The 11,397-nt window shown below is 39.8% G+C and overlaps 1 protein-coding gene across 1 annotated transcript; it reads left to right on the top strand.

Moving 5' to 3' along the window:
- Positions 1 to 1,923: 1,923 nt before the first annotated feature.
- On the top strand, positions 1,924 to 10,902 carry LOC100284832 (uncharacterized). The gene is made up of 13 exons (NM_001157727.2): positions 1,924 to 2,200; positions 2,819 to 2,881; positions 3,019 to 3,102; positions 7,581 to 7,688; positions 7,807 to 7,979; positions 8,343 to 8,454; positions 8,620 to 8,700; positions 8,804 to 8,866; positions 8,968 to 9,069; positions 9,249 to 9,373; positions 9,483 to 9,693; positions 9,775 to 9,849; positions 10,502 to 10,902. Exons 1-13 carry the CDS (start codon positions 2,114 to 2,116, stop codon positions 10,553 to 10,555), a joined length of 1,338 nt encoding a protein of 445 aa, NP_001151199.1. The 5' UTR covers positions 1,924 to 2,113; the 3' UTR covers positions 10,556 to 10,902.
- The last annotated feature ends 495 nt before the right edge of the window (positions 10,903 to 11,397 follow it).

Below are 11,397 nucleotides of genomic sequence, written 5' to 3'. Positions count from 1 at the left end.
TCCGGTGCGGCCTAGTGACCATTGGCTCTGGCCACGCATCGCCCGTTGATTGTGTGCCGATCGCGCTGTCGACCGTTGACATGGACGCTGTTGGCTCACCGGACAGTCCAGTGAATTTTAGCCACGGCGTCCTCGGCAATTCCCGAGAACAGCGAGTTCATTGCTGAGCCAGCTTGTGCACCGGACAGCACGTAGCTGGTGCAGTACTCGTTGTTTCAGCTGAACTCCTTTTGCTCCTTTTGAACTTGACTTAATTGAGTTCCTGTCACTTAGACAAACATGTTTAGCACATAAACAATTGACTAAGTATCTAGAACTCACCTTTATTCTTGGTCCATCTAGATATACTTTTGCTTAACATTTGTTAGTTCTCACCAAGTGTGTTGTGTATCTAATCACCAAAACAATATGAAAATGGCCCAAGCGCACATTTCCCTTTCAAGTCCTCAGATGGAACATGCCAAGTGCTCAAGCTCGAGCACTACTCGCTTACGCCGGTCGGCATCGTCAAAAGCGAAAAAGGCGTCACAAAACATCGTGAGTTCGTCACCCCTCACAGGTCACAACCAGGGTTTGATTTCTAGGACCGAGATCACCGAATCTTGGCATTTTTTCTCGTTTTCGTTAGTATCTTAAAAACGAATTTTGATACGGTTTTTAATGGATTTCAATTCAAAATACAAAAATACAGAAGTCAAATTTTGGCGAATCATACAAAACGAATTGTGAACCATGGTCACACTAGAGTTTTCTAAGAAAAAATCTAAGAGTTTCCTAAAATAAAAACCAGAAAGCCACCCTAGAAAGGCAGAGGGACGAAGAGAAAGCGCACAACCTCGGAGAAGCCTAGGGGTGGAAACGGATCGAATAAGCACGAATACGAATACGAATGTCACAGTTTACCATATTTTTGTCCGAATTCGGATACGAATTTGAATATCTTCGGATACGAATACAAAACGTATAGTTGAATACAAATTCTTATTCGAATATTTACTCAATTCAACTCAAACAACATACCCTAAAATTTAACATATATATATATATATATATATGTGAATTTTTATTTAAGTACAAGTTTATAGATAGTCAATAGATAGTCAAAACAAACTTAAATTAAAATAGATTTCTCTTGATCCTCTATATCAAAGTCAACAAAACTATATAAATAATATTTTTAAACTATCAAAGCATGTAACAAAAGATAAACAACAACACGTGATATTTAATAAGTGACATTTGTACAAATACAAGTAAATTAGAATTGACATAAAATAGTAAATGTACCAATAAAAACAAATTTTCCGTTCTAAAATGAAGGAATGTCCTATATAAATGTGTGTACCAAAACTTAAATGAAAACATGAAGAAATTTATCTTTATATTGTAAAGTGGTGAGTTATAGTTGAATGCTTATGAAACTTCGTTGAGATGTGTTCACTATATAGATAAAGTGGAAAGTTATAATTGAATGTTTATGAAACCTATTGAATTCTATTATTGAATATCACTAGAAATACAAGGTTGATATATTTATTTTTTATCATATAAATATTTTTTAATATTTTAAATGATATATATCATTTTTCTAGTATATTATTAAACTTAAAATTATTTTTAGTTAGTAATTAGTGATAAAGTTAAGTTTTAAATGGTTTCATGAAATATATTTTTTTACGGATACGGATAGTATTAGATGTTTTATGGTTTTTTCGAATACGAATATAGAATCGGACAGAGAAAAGTACTATAAATCGAATTCGAATATATTTGTATTGAAATCAAATACAAATACGGATATGTATATTAACAGTTTTGCGAATACTGATAATTCGGAACTGCATACATGCATTTCCAGTCTAGGGAAGCCCTCGCGTGATGTTTATCGCACGACACTGTCTACCTGTTTGCAAAACGGCAAGACTGCGCAGTCCGCACCGTGTTCCGCACCCCACGGCAGGCGCTTGAGAGTACTTGACTACTACCCTCCCACCTGCGAGACTGCAACGCCGTTGCTTCAACTCGACTCCAGCATCCCTCGTCCCCGCATCACCGCGCCGCCGACACTCCGCTCGCTTTCGCTCCCGAGACCCGGGCCTGCCGAGCCGCCGCCATGGACGAGGAGTACGACGTGATCGTTCTGGGCACGGGGCTCAAGGAGTGCATCCTCAGCGGTCTCCTCTCTGTCGACGGCCTCAAGGTGAGCACCGACCACCCGCCTCCCGGTAACGGCAATCGGACCTCACCCCAGTCCCCGAGTCCGATCTGCCACTCTCCCCCGCACGTACCCGGACGCCGCATGTGGCCTGCGCGGTGGGTCTGCCGCGGTGCGTCGTGGTAGTAGATCAGGCGGTGCTGGTCCGGCCCCTGTCTGATCCGGGACTGGCGCGTTCGGATGGGCGCTTGTCTAAGCTGTCTACGCATCTGGCTCCTGGCATTGGTCCGGGGAGTTAACCAGTTGATGCAAACCATCGTCTGCAAATGTTGCCACAACTTCTTGCATTCTGTGGACTGGGAAGATCAGGGCATGGTTAGATTCTTTAATGAGGCAAACTAGTAACCTGGATTCTAGGGAGATTCACTGCTTCGAATTTTGGTCTATCGTTTGTTCTTTGTTTCTGGGATGTAGAAGTGTTCCCATCCTGTAAGACGATAGATGGCATCTATATTCTGTCCTCTGATATCACTGCGGCGAGACAGGGGTAACTGAACGGAGAGAGAAAGATGCTTAAGTTCAATAGTCAGCTTACTGCGTTAACTTGACCGATGATGGATTTTTTAAATTGATTTTGAAGAATTTTGAGTGACGCTTTTACAGGTTCTACACATGGATAGAAATGATTACTACGGAGGAGATTCCACCTCCCTAAACCTGAACCAGGCAAGAAGCTATAAATCTATGATTTTGGTTCTTTTTGAAACTGGAACATGTACTGAGTAATGTGTTCCATTTTTTGTGTGTGCTGGCAACTCATTCTAATCCCTTTAATCACCCTTATCTTTTTTTTTGGTGAACAGCTCTGGAAGAGGTTTAGGGGGGAAGACAAGCCACCGGCACATCTAGGTGCAAGCAGAGATTACAATGTAGACATGGTTCCAAAGGTGTGATAATTCCCGATCCCAATGGACCGTACCTAGCTATGTGCTTATTGTTTCTTGCCAAGGCCTCATCATACTTGGCAAATATATTGACTAAAAACATATATTTCCTTATGCTTGCACACTCATTAGTTCCTTACTTGTCTTATATATTTGTTACACTACCAGATACATCTTCGGACTGGTTAGTCTCATCCAGATAGCATTTACAATCAATATACTAGCTCAGTGCCCGTGCGTTGCAACGGGATCATATAATAGCTCGATAACTTATATATACAAATGTGTGTTATATTGTTATGAGATTGAGGACGACATCCACGAGCCGTCCAGGATGACGTTGAAGAGAAACTCGGGCCTGTGACGCACGAACACTCACCTAGTAGTGTATTATACAAGATTTAACAAGACAATTTAAAGGCAAAAATTCAAGAATGATCTTTCATAAACTACTGTAAATTCATGACTAAAAGCTCACTGTAATTGACTTGCTTGAAGAACACAATAATACTACTGTGAATATGTGATACAACTTAATCACAGTAGTAAAATTACATCTGATGTTGTATTTGGTAAAAAAATATTTTTTCAGAGTTCAGAGCCAACAACTAAACTCAGGTGTTACAAGGTACAACGAACCTTACTATTCAGATTATTATTAATATAAAAACTCAAGACAGGTGTAATCCTCAAACAATCATAAGCAATGTGTATAGGAATTTTAGACATAATGGTGCCTACAACATGCTTTAGTATTCAGATTATTAACACAAACTCATGACATAATGACCAAAAAATATTAACACACAAACATGGATATAATGTTGTTTAGGAATTTCAGACATATATAGAGGTCAAATAGAGGAATTTTAGACAATGAACAACTATCATCATCAATAGGCTAGAGTTCAAATTCTTAATATATGAACTTGACATATAATAGTGCCTCTAGCAGTGTCGCCTTAGTTTAAAAGCAGTAATATGGCATAAAGAGGAGAGGAGAGCAGAGAAGAGAGGAAATAAACAATATCTATTGCTTTCCATATAAACTCATAAAGTTATATATATTCCAATCCCATGGAGAGATGAGGGGAGGAGAGCTACAAAAACCAATCCTGTTCTGTTTCTCCTTTCAGGCCTAACCCTATGCAGCAGCATATTCATCTAAGAAACCAACAACCTGTAACATATCCCTTATTATCCTACCCATTACAAACTTGTCATTAAAATTAAATTCAGTACTAACTAATATTATCTCGATCAATCTTCAAGGACATCAAGCTCGATTTTGCTATGCTACAGAGAATGGTGCATGTGGACCCTTCTTCCTTATATGCATCAGGTGGTCTAAAGTTGGCTTTAACCTTTAGCCCACCTTTTCATTAGAGATTTGGACATCAAAAGAAAGCTAAAACATTCTAAACCTTTTAGATCTCTAAGTTTAGAAGAGGGAGGCAAACATGCCCTAGAATATTGGAGATCGCAGTTGCTGCTATCACCAAGTAACACACTAAGATATCGAAGACCACAACTGCTGCTATCACCGTGCTTTTACTTCTACCTTAACAACTAAGATCTCAATCCATCTTAATTTGTCCAACCGAACTCTGAATGAAAAAAAGGAATCGCATTTCAGGAATGATTGACGAGTTAGCACAATGCAGGTTTAGAACCTTTGGTTATTTCTAAAATAAAGACTCGCATGTATGGCTATAACAATTTATACTTTTAAAAATGGATACTTATTGAGACCTGATAACCACATTTAGCTAGCTTAGCAGGAGGGAGCATGCTAACTCATAATGCCTTGTAATTACTGAATACTGATGAACCAGCGGAGCCATACCTCATTAACATCCTCAAGCAGCTCTGACAAACAAATTAGGGGACATGACAAATAAATTAGGGGACACTACCTCTGCGTATCTGCACAAGGGCCCAAGAGAGGTGGGGCCCGGCCATAGGAACGGAGCTCTCAGCTCCCACACCGTGCACCAGTGAATGCGAGCAGCTGGTCTGGCCTTCCAGTAATCCGATCTGCATACAGTGTGATCCAGGATTCACGTGGATAAGGATGAAATCAAGAGAGCGCTAGCTAGGATCACACGCCAATAGCACAAGGAAGGAAGGAATGAGCGAACGAACCTTGAGGAAAACATCGCCGACGGGCTTCTTTGTGTGGCTCTCTGTCGTTGGTCGCAACCCCCGCCACTGCCCTCACTCGTCGCACATCGCGTTGTGGTCACGGTCGGGGCTGCCCTTCCGTCCGGTCGACCGGTTGAGCATGGGGCGATCAAGCAGGACTCGAGGAGGAGGTAGCGGATTTATGGCGACGGATCGGGGTAGCGGGGCCGAGTGTGGGTTGTTGGCTTGTTGCGCCCGTGGGCGTGGCAGGCGGGGGGTGGGGGCGGGCGGAGGGATCATGAGCTAGAGGGGGAGATCGTGGAGGGAGTTGGCAGTTTGGAGGAAGATCATGGGGGATTCCTTTGCGTGGGCGTCTGGGAGTGAGCGGGTGCTCCTAAGATGGCTGAGATCGACGATGAACATGAGAGCACGGGACGGAGACGGCGCTAGCAGGAAGGGCTAGAGGGCGAGGGCTCGCTAGGCAGAGAAAGCAAGGGAGACTGACCCTAAAGCCAAGCTGGGTCAGGGTAAGAAGCGTGCGGCCTCCTAGCAGCTACTTGGGCCGCACCAAAGAAACACAGCCCACGCGACCTATGTCGTCATCACGGTTTGCACATTTTTATGACCATACCGGCCAGCCAACATAGCTTCTACCAGCTTATAAGCCTTCCTTCTTTAGAGAAAGCAATCATGGTCAAATGTTCCTGCTAGTGTCAAATTGAGGCAACTTTTTGCGCGAGCAGACGTGGGTCCGGTGTGTGCAAAACTAATGGTGGCTGTCACGTGGGCGTCCGTAGTCTGCAATGTGGGCCCAACGTCCGGAGTGTGTGATGGCTTGCACGATAGGAATGGCTGAATGGGAATGGGGGATTTTGTCATATGGGACCGGAGTGCCCCAAGTCAGGAGTTGCTCGACGTCCCGCGTCACAGAATGTGATGGTTTGCCGGACAACAGCGGTGGAGGAGCCATTATGGCTTAGTGTGGCATCAGCCATACCTTACTTTTAATAACTCTCATATCTTCTACTATAACATCAAAATAAGATGTGGTGTGGTGGATATGATGTCTCTAATAGATGTTTTCTTAACATATAGTTGATGGAGATACAATTCATTCATCAAATGAATATATATATATATATATATATATATATATATATATATATATATATATATATATATATATATATATATATATATATATATAGCTGAATGCCCGTGCGTTGCAACGGAAATATATAATACCCGTATACTACGATAACTTATATACAAAATATGTGTTATACCGTTATGAGAAAATGTTTCATAATCAATTTGTGATTCTGGCCATACATAAATTTTGTTATTTATAATCTATCTATTTCACCACTACATTGCAACCATCAGTATCATGCAGACTTCGATATATGTCACGATTTGCATGGCCTCATTATTGGAGAGCACGTTTCACACATACCGGAAGAAATTCGCTCGTACATCGTTAGTCATCGGACACGTACCACCTTACACTTTTCCTTAAACAAAAAGGTAAGTGTGTGTGTTTGCAAGACTAATGGTCAAACATTGTATAACCATAAAGTTAGAATACTATATTAATATATTAAATAAATTAATCCAATAGACATAGATTAACTCAATTAACATAGGATAAATAAATATCTAATTATAAAAGTATGAAACATGGTATAATCAATGTTGTTACTGCGTAGTAAATATTCATACGAGACTAACACAACTGGAACGGTTCAATTTAGAATTAAAATGGGGAAGTTACGAATTTCCAAAGTTTCTATGTATTTAATATAGGATTAATTAGGAAATCAGTTTTATTGTTGTTTTCATGACAAAACAGAGGTATTATGTGATAAAAAATAATATTATAGAATTATAGAAATTGGAATAAACTCATTTGGATTTAATATGAAATTTCCATGAATTAAATGAGTTTCTGCAATTATTTTTAAACTAAAAATTAATTTCTAAACTCCTTTTCTCTATTTTCTTTATTTCCTGGACTGCGTCCCAAATTCCAGAAAGATCAGGGGCCAAGCTATAAATGTTTTTCTAGACTCAGTGAGCATACAGAGTGAACGACGGGTTAAACACAAATAAAGTCTTAGTTGAAGTTGTACACAATTCAATATGAGTCACGTTGGTTAGAGGGTGGAAGGCTAGACATTCTACTCAATAGATCTAAGGTTCGATCCCTGAGTAGCACAGTTTAATTTTTTTTCTGCGCCCGGAACGGGGGAGGCAGAACGGCAGACTACTCTTACCTTCTTAATAAGTAGTATAGATGTTTATGTTAATTTCTTGATGATAAAGTATGTGTATATCAAACTCTCCTCTCTGACCAGTTTATGATGGCAAACGGGACTTTGGTTCGCACTCTCATTCACACTGATGTGACAAAATATTTGTCATTCAAAGCTGTTGATGGAAGCTATGTCTTCAGCAAACGGAAGGTAATTTCTTAAGTTTACACTCATCCATCCTAGTTCTATCTTGTAAGTTCAGCTTTGCTGGATTTCTCACAAGTGGTTTCTATATTGTAATCATGCCGCCTTATTGCATTTTCATCAGATTCACAAGGTTCCTGCCACCGATATGGAGGCTCTAAAATCTCCTTTGATGGGTCTATTTGAGAAACGTAGAGCAAGGAACTTTTTTGTTTACGTCCAAAATTACAATGAAGCTGATCCAGTGACACATCAGGGGTTGGACCTCACAAGGATTACAACTAGAGAATTGATTTTGTGAGTATCTTGACCATCCTAGCATCGTAATACTTACTGGCATTGTTGTTCCTTGTTTGCCATGTTATTATGTGTTGTATGATTCTTTGTATCACTCCACCTCATGTTGCTGCATGGATGTTGTATGATTCTTCACCTACTTTTGCCTCTTTCTGCTTTCGTATAGTATGATAATATTTTGTGCATCAATAATGTACACAAGTTAATTGTTGTAATGTTATATTGATGAACAGATAAACAAAACTGCTATAACCGTTCAACTTCTAAATGACACTTTTTCTTAAAGCTGTAAAGAGGATGTGTAATACTTGGCATGTCCTCCTTTTGCATTATAAGTAACCTTATAAGTCATTTTGTTTTCAGGAAACATGGATTGAGTGATGACACTGTGGATTTTATTGGCCATGCACTCGCTCTGCACAGGGATGATCGTTACCTAAATGAACCTGCCCTTGATACTGTAAAAAGGATGAAGGTATGTTTTGAGTGAAGATGTGTTAAACTATTGTTCTTTTTCATATTATAATGTAATTTTATCAAACTACTTCCTTGCATATGTAGCCTTTTTTTTATATATTCCAGATTTCTAAGTATTCTTGGATGGGAACATGATACAATTTTGTTGTCTGTCTTCTCTTAGCTTTACGCTGAGTCTCTTGCACGTTTTCAAGGAGGCTCGCCTTATATTTATCCATTATATGGGTTGGGTGAGCTGCCACAGGTCAGCTATTTCTCAATTCCTTGCACCAACTCTAGTTGCTTTTATTATTGCACTTTGATGCTTCTAAGAAGCTTCCATGCTAAGATGATGTCTTATGGTTCAGGCTTTTGCACGTCTAAGTGCTGTTTATGGTGGTACATATATGTTAAATAAACCAGAGTGCAAGGTAATGGCTTGAGCTTTTTTTACTCCTAATTATCATAGTCTGCGAAAACAGCTTATCAAATATGATCTTTTTGCTGATTTCACTATATAATATGTTTGTAGGTTGAATTTGATATCGAAGGGAAAGTGTGTGGTGTTACTTCAGAAGGTGAAACGGCGAAATGCAAAAAGGTTGTCTGTGATCCTTCTTACTTGCCTAGCAAGGTAAATGCCACTGCCCGTATAAAATTGAACTACTCTGTTTATTATAGGAATTCACTGAAACCTTGATATATTTCAACCAAATCTACTGGAATTTAAACTTCCCTGCTACAATACCTCTGTTGACTAATTTCCTATATGGTGCTATCTTGATTTGGGGTTCACTTTGTGGTTGTCAATAGGTAAGGAAGATTGGAAAAGTTGCACGTGCAATCGCTATTATGAGCCACCCAATTCCAAACACAAATGAGTCCCACTCGATTCAGATTATTTTGCCGCAGAAGCAACTTGGGCGCAAGTCAGACATGTGGGTCTCTTACTCATATTTCAAATAGTTTTCATTTGATGAGTGCCTTAATTCAGTTTGTACTGCTTGGTTGTGTGTTTGTAACATGTATTCTTAAAATGTTTCTTAGGTATGTTTTCTGTTGCTCATATACACATAATGTTGCGCCAAAAGGGAAGTTCATTGCATTTGTGTCTGCGGAAGCTGAGACCGATAATCCACAGTCCGAACTAAAGCCTGGAATTGATCTACTTGGTCAAGTAGATGAACTGTTTTTTGATATGTATGACAGATACAAACCTGTCAATGAACCATCTCTTGATAATTGCTTTGTTTCAATGGTAAGTTTAGGATTATGTAATAACAAAGTGATTACAAGTCCCAGATATCTTAGATGTTTATGGAAGTTATCTTCTTTGCAGAGTTATGATGCTACTACACACTTTGAGACAACTGTGACAGATGTTCTCAGTATGTACACAGCAATTACTGGAAAGGTAAGGTTCATGTCCCTTTTTTTTGTGGTCATCAAAGCAGATGTATCAAATACTAATATCTACAATGCTGTATTGGGCCTAGAACAATAACAACAAGCAAGTTGGATAGGCTAGAGTTCAATTCAAATCCAACATGAACCACAAGTTAAAGTTAAGGCATATGGATAGCTGTTTTTCATGCATTCCTATTCATGGCTAAATCTTTGGGTATATACTATCTTTTCAAGTCTCCTAAATAAGGGGCTGTCGACCCATCTCTTCCCCATTCAACACTGTACCTGGTTCCGATATGACACATCCATTAGAGGGTTACGCTCTAACGGACTACTTTGGGTTTCATCCTTATTAGAATGGTTAGGTTTAACATCGGATTGGGACTTGTTATGTTGAGAAAACATAGGTGGATTTCAATACTGTATTGGGCCTGAGAGATCAAAACCTACTACTCTACTAGTGAAATTTGCTAGCTTTACAGGGCATGGTCAATTGTTTGTTAACCTTCTGTCAGCAATAGATGATTTGCCTCAAACAAAATTAGTCCCTTACTAGACATCTCTCTTTATTATTGATACTGTGATGACATTACTATTTTATGTTTACTGACCCAAAGATGGATCGCACATCTTTAAATCTCTCCATGTCTGTGTCGCAGACCGTTGATCTCAGTGTGGACCTGAGCGCTGCCAGCGCAGCTGAAGAATACTAGAGATTTTCCTATTAGAGATACCATACTCTAAAGAAGAACGGTGTTAACACAGGCCCTGCCTGGTGGCTTGCCAGGTTTAGATCTATGCTGCAGCTGCAGCCAATTAAACGGACAGAACATATCACCCTATAGCATTTACATGGCGTTTAAACACAAGACCGTTTAGGATGATGGTGGTGGTTCCTTTGTTCCTTGCATTATTGATCGGATGGTTAACTTTTAACTGTGCTCACGTTTGCTACAACCTGCTCGTTCTTGTCAGTGATGCATTGTGATCGCTTTTCAGATATGCATATCGGCATTTCCGTTTCTTGCTCGCTGCTAAAATGCCTCGGTAGTTGTTAATATGAGGGGGGACCCAAAGCACCCTTGTTCCGCTTCCCGAATTTTTTGCATTTTGGCCCTTTCTCGGAAAAAAAATCACGTTTAGACCCTAGAAAATTTTAATGTCATTTTTTGACTCTTTGCTCGGCGTCATAGCTGAGATAACATAGCTCGGCGCCATAGGCTATGGCGCTGAGGTACATGCTGCGTTGGCACAAATGAACGTCGTGGCGCCGACGTGATACAGAGCTCGGCGCCAAGATCTATGGCGCTGAGCTCGGTTGTGTAAACACAAAACCTGTCTAGCTTAGTCGGTAGAGTGCAAGGCTTTTAACCTTGTGGTCATGAGTTTGAGCCCCACGGTGAGTGTTTTTAATATTTTTTGTCTTTGTTACTGATTTGTTTTTTTTCCAGATTTTTCGTTTATGTGGTCATAAGTTAAACATGAACAATGAAAAAAATACCCCATCTATTTCCCAATACAATTCGTTTTAGCATGTGTTTTTATGTCTATATTT

This window comes from Zea mays, chromosome 8 (genome assembly GCF_902167145.1).
Source record: "Zea mays cultivar B73 chromosome 8, Zm-B73-REFERENCE-NAM-5.0, whole genome shotgun sequence".
NCBI classification, from domain to species: Eukaryota; Viridiplantae; Streptophyta; class Magnoliopsida; order Poales; family Poaceae; genus Zea; species Zea mays.
The sequence above is the reverse complement of the archived record's forward strand: the minus strand, read 5'-3'. Positions and strand labels throughout refer to the sequence as shown.

Excerpts from the sequence above, each read along its gene's own strand:
- LOC100284832 (NM_001157727.2), top strand. The coding sequence starts at position 2,114 with ATGGACGAGGAGTACGACGTGATCGTTCTGGGCACGGGGCTCAAGGAG. Across the intron at positions 8,455-8,619 it reads ATACTGTAAAAAGGATGAAG|CTTTACGCTGAGTCTCTTGC; the intron begins GTATGTTTTGAG and ends GTCTTCTCTTAG. Across the intron at positions 8,701-8,803 it reads GGTTGGGTGAGCTGCCACAG|GCTTTTGCACGTCTAAGTGC; the intron begins GTCAGCTATTTC and ends CTTATGGTTCAG.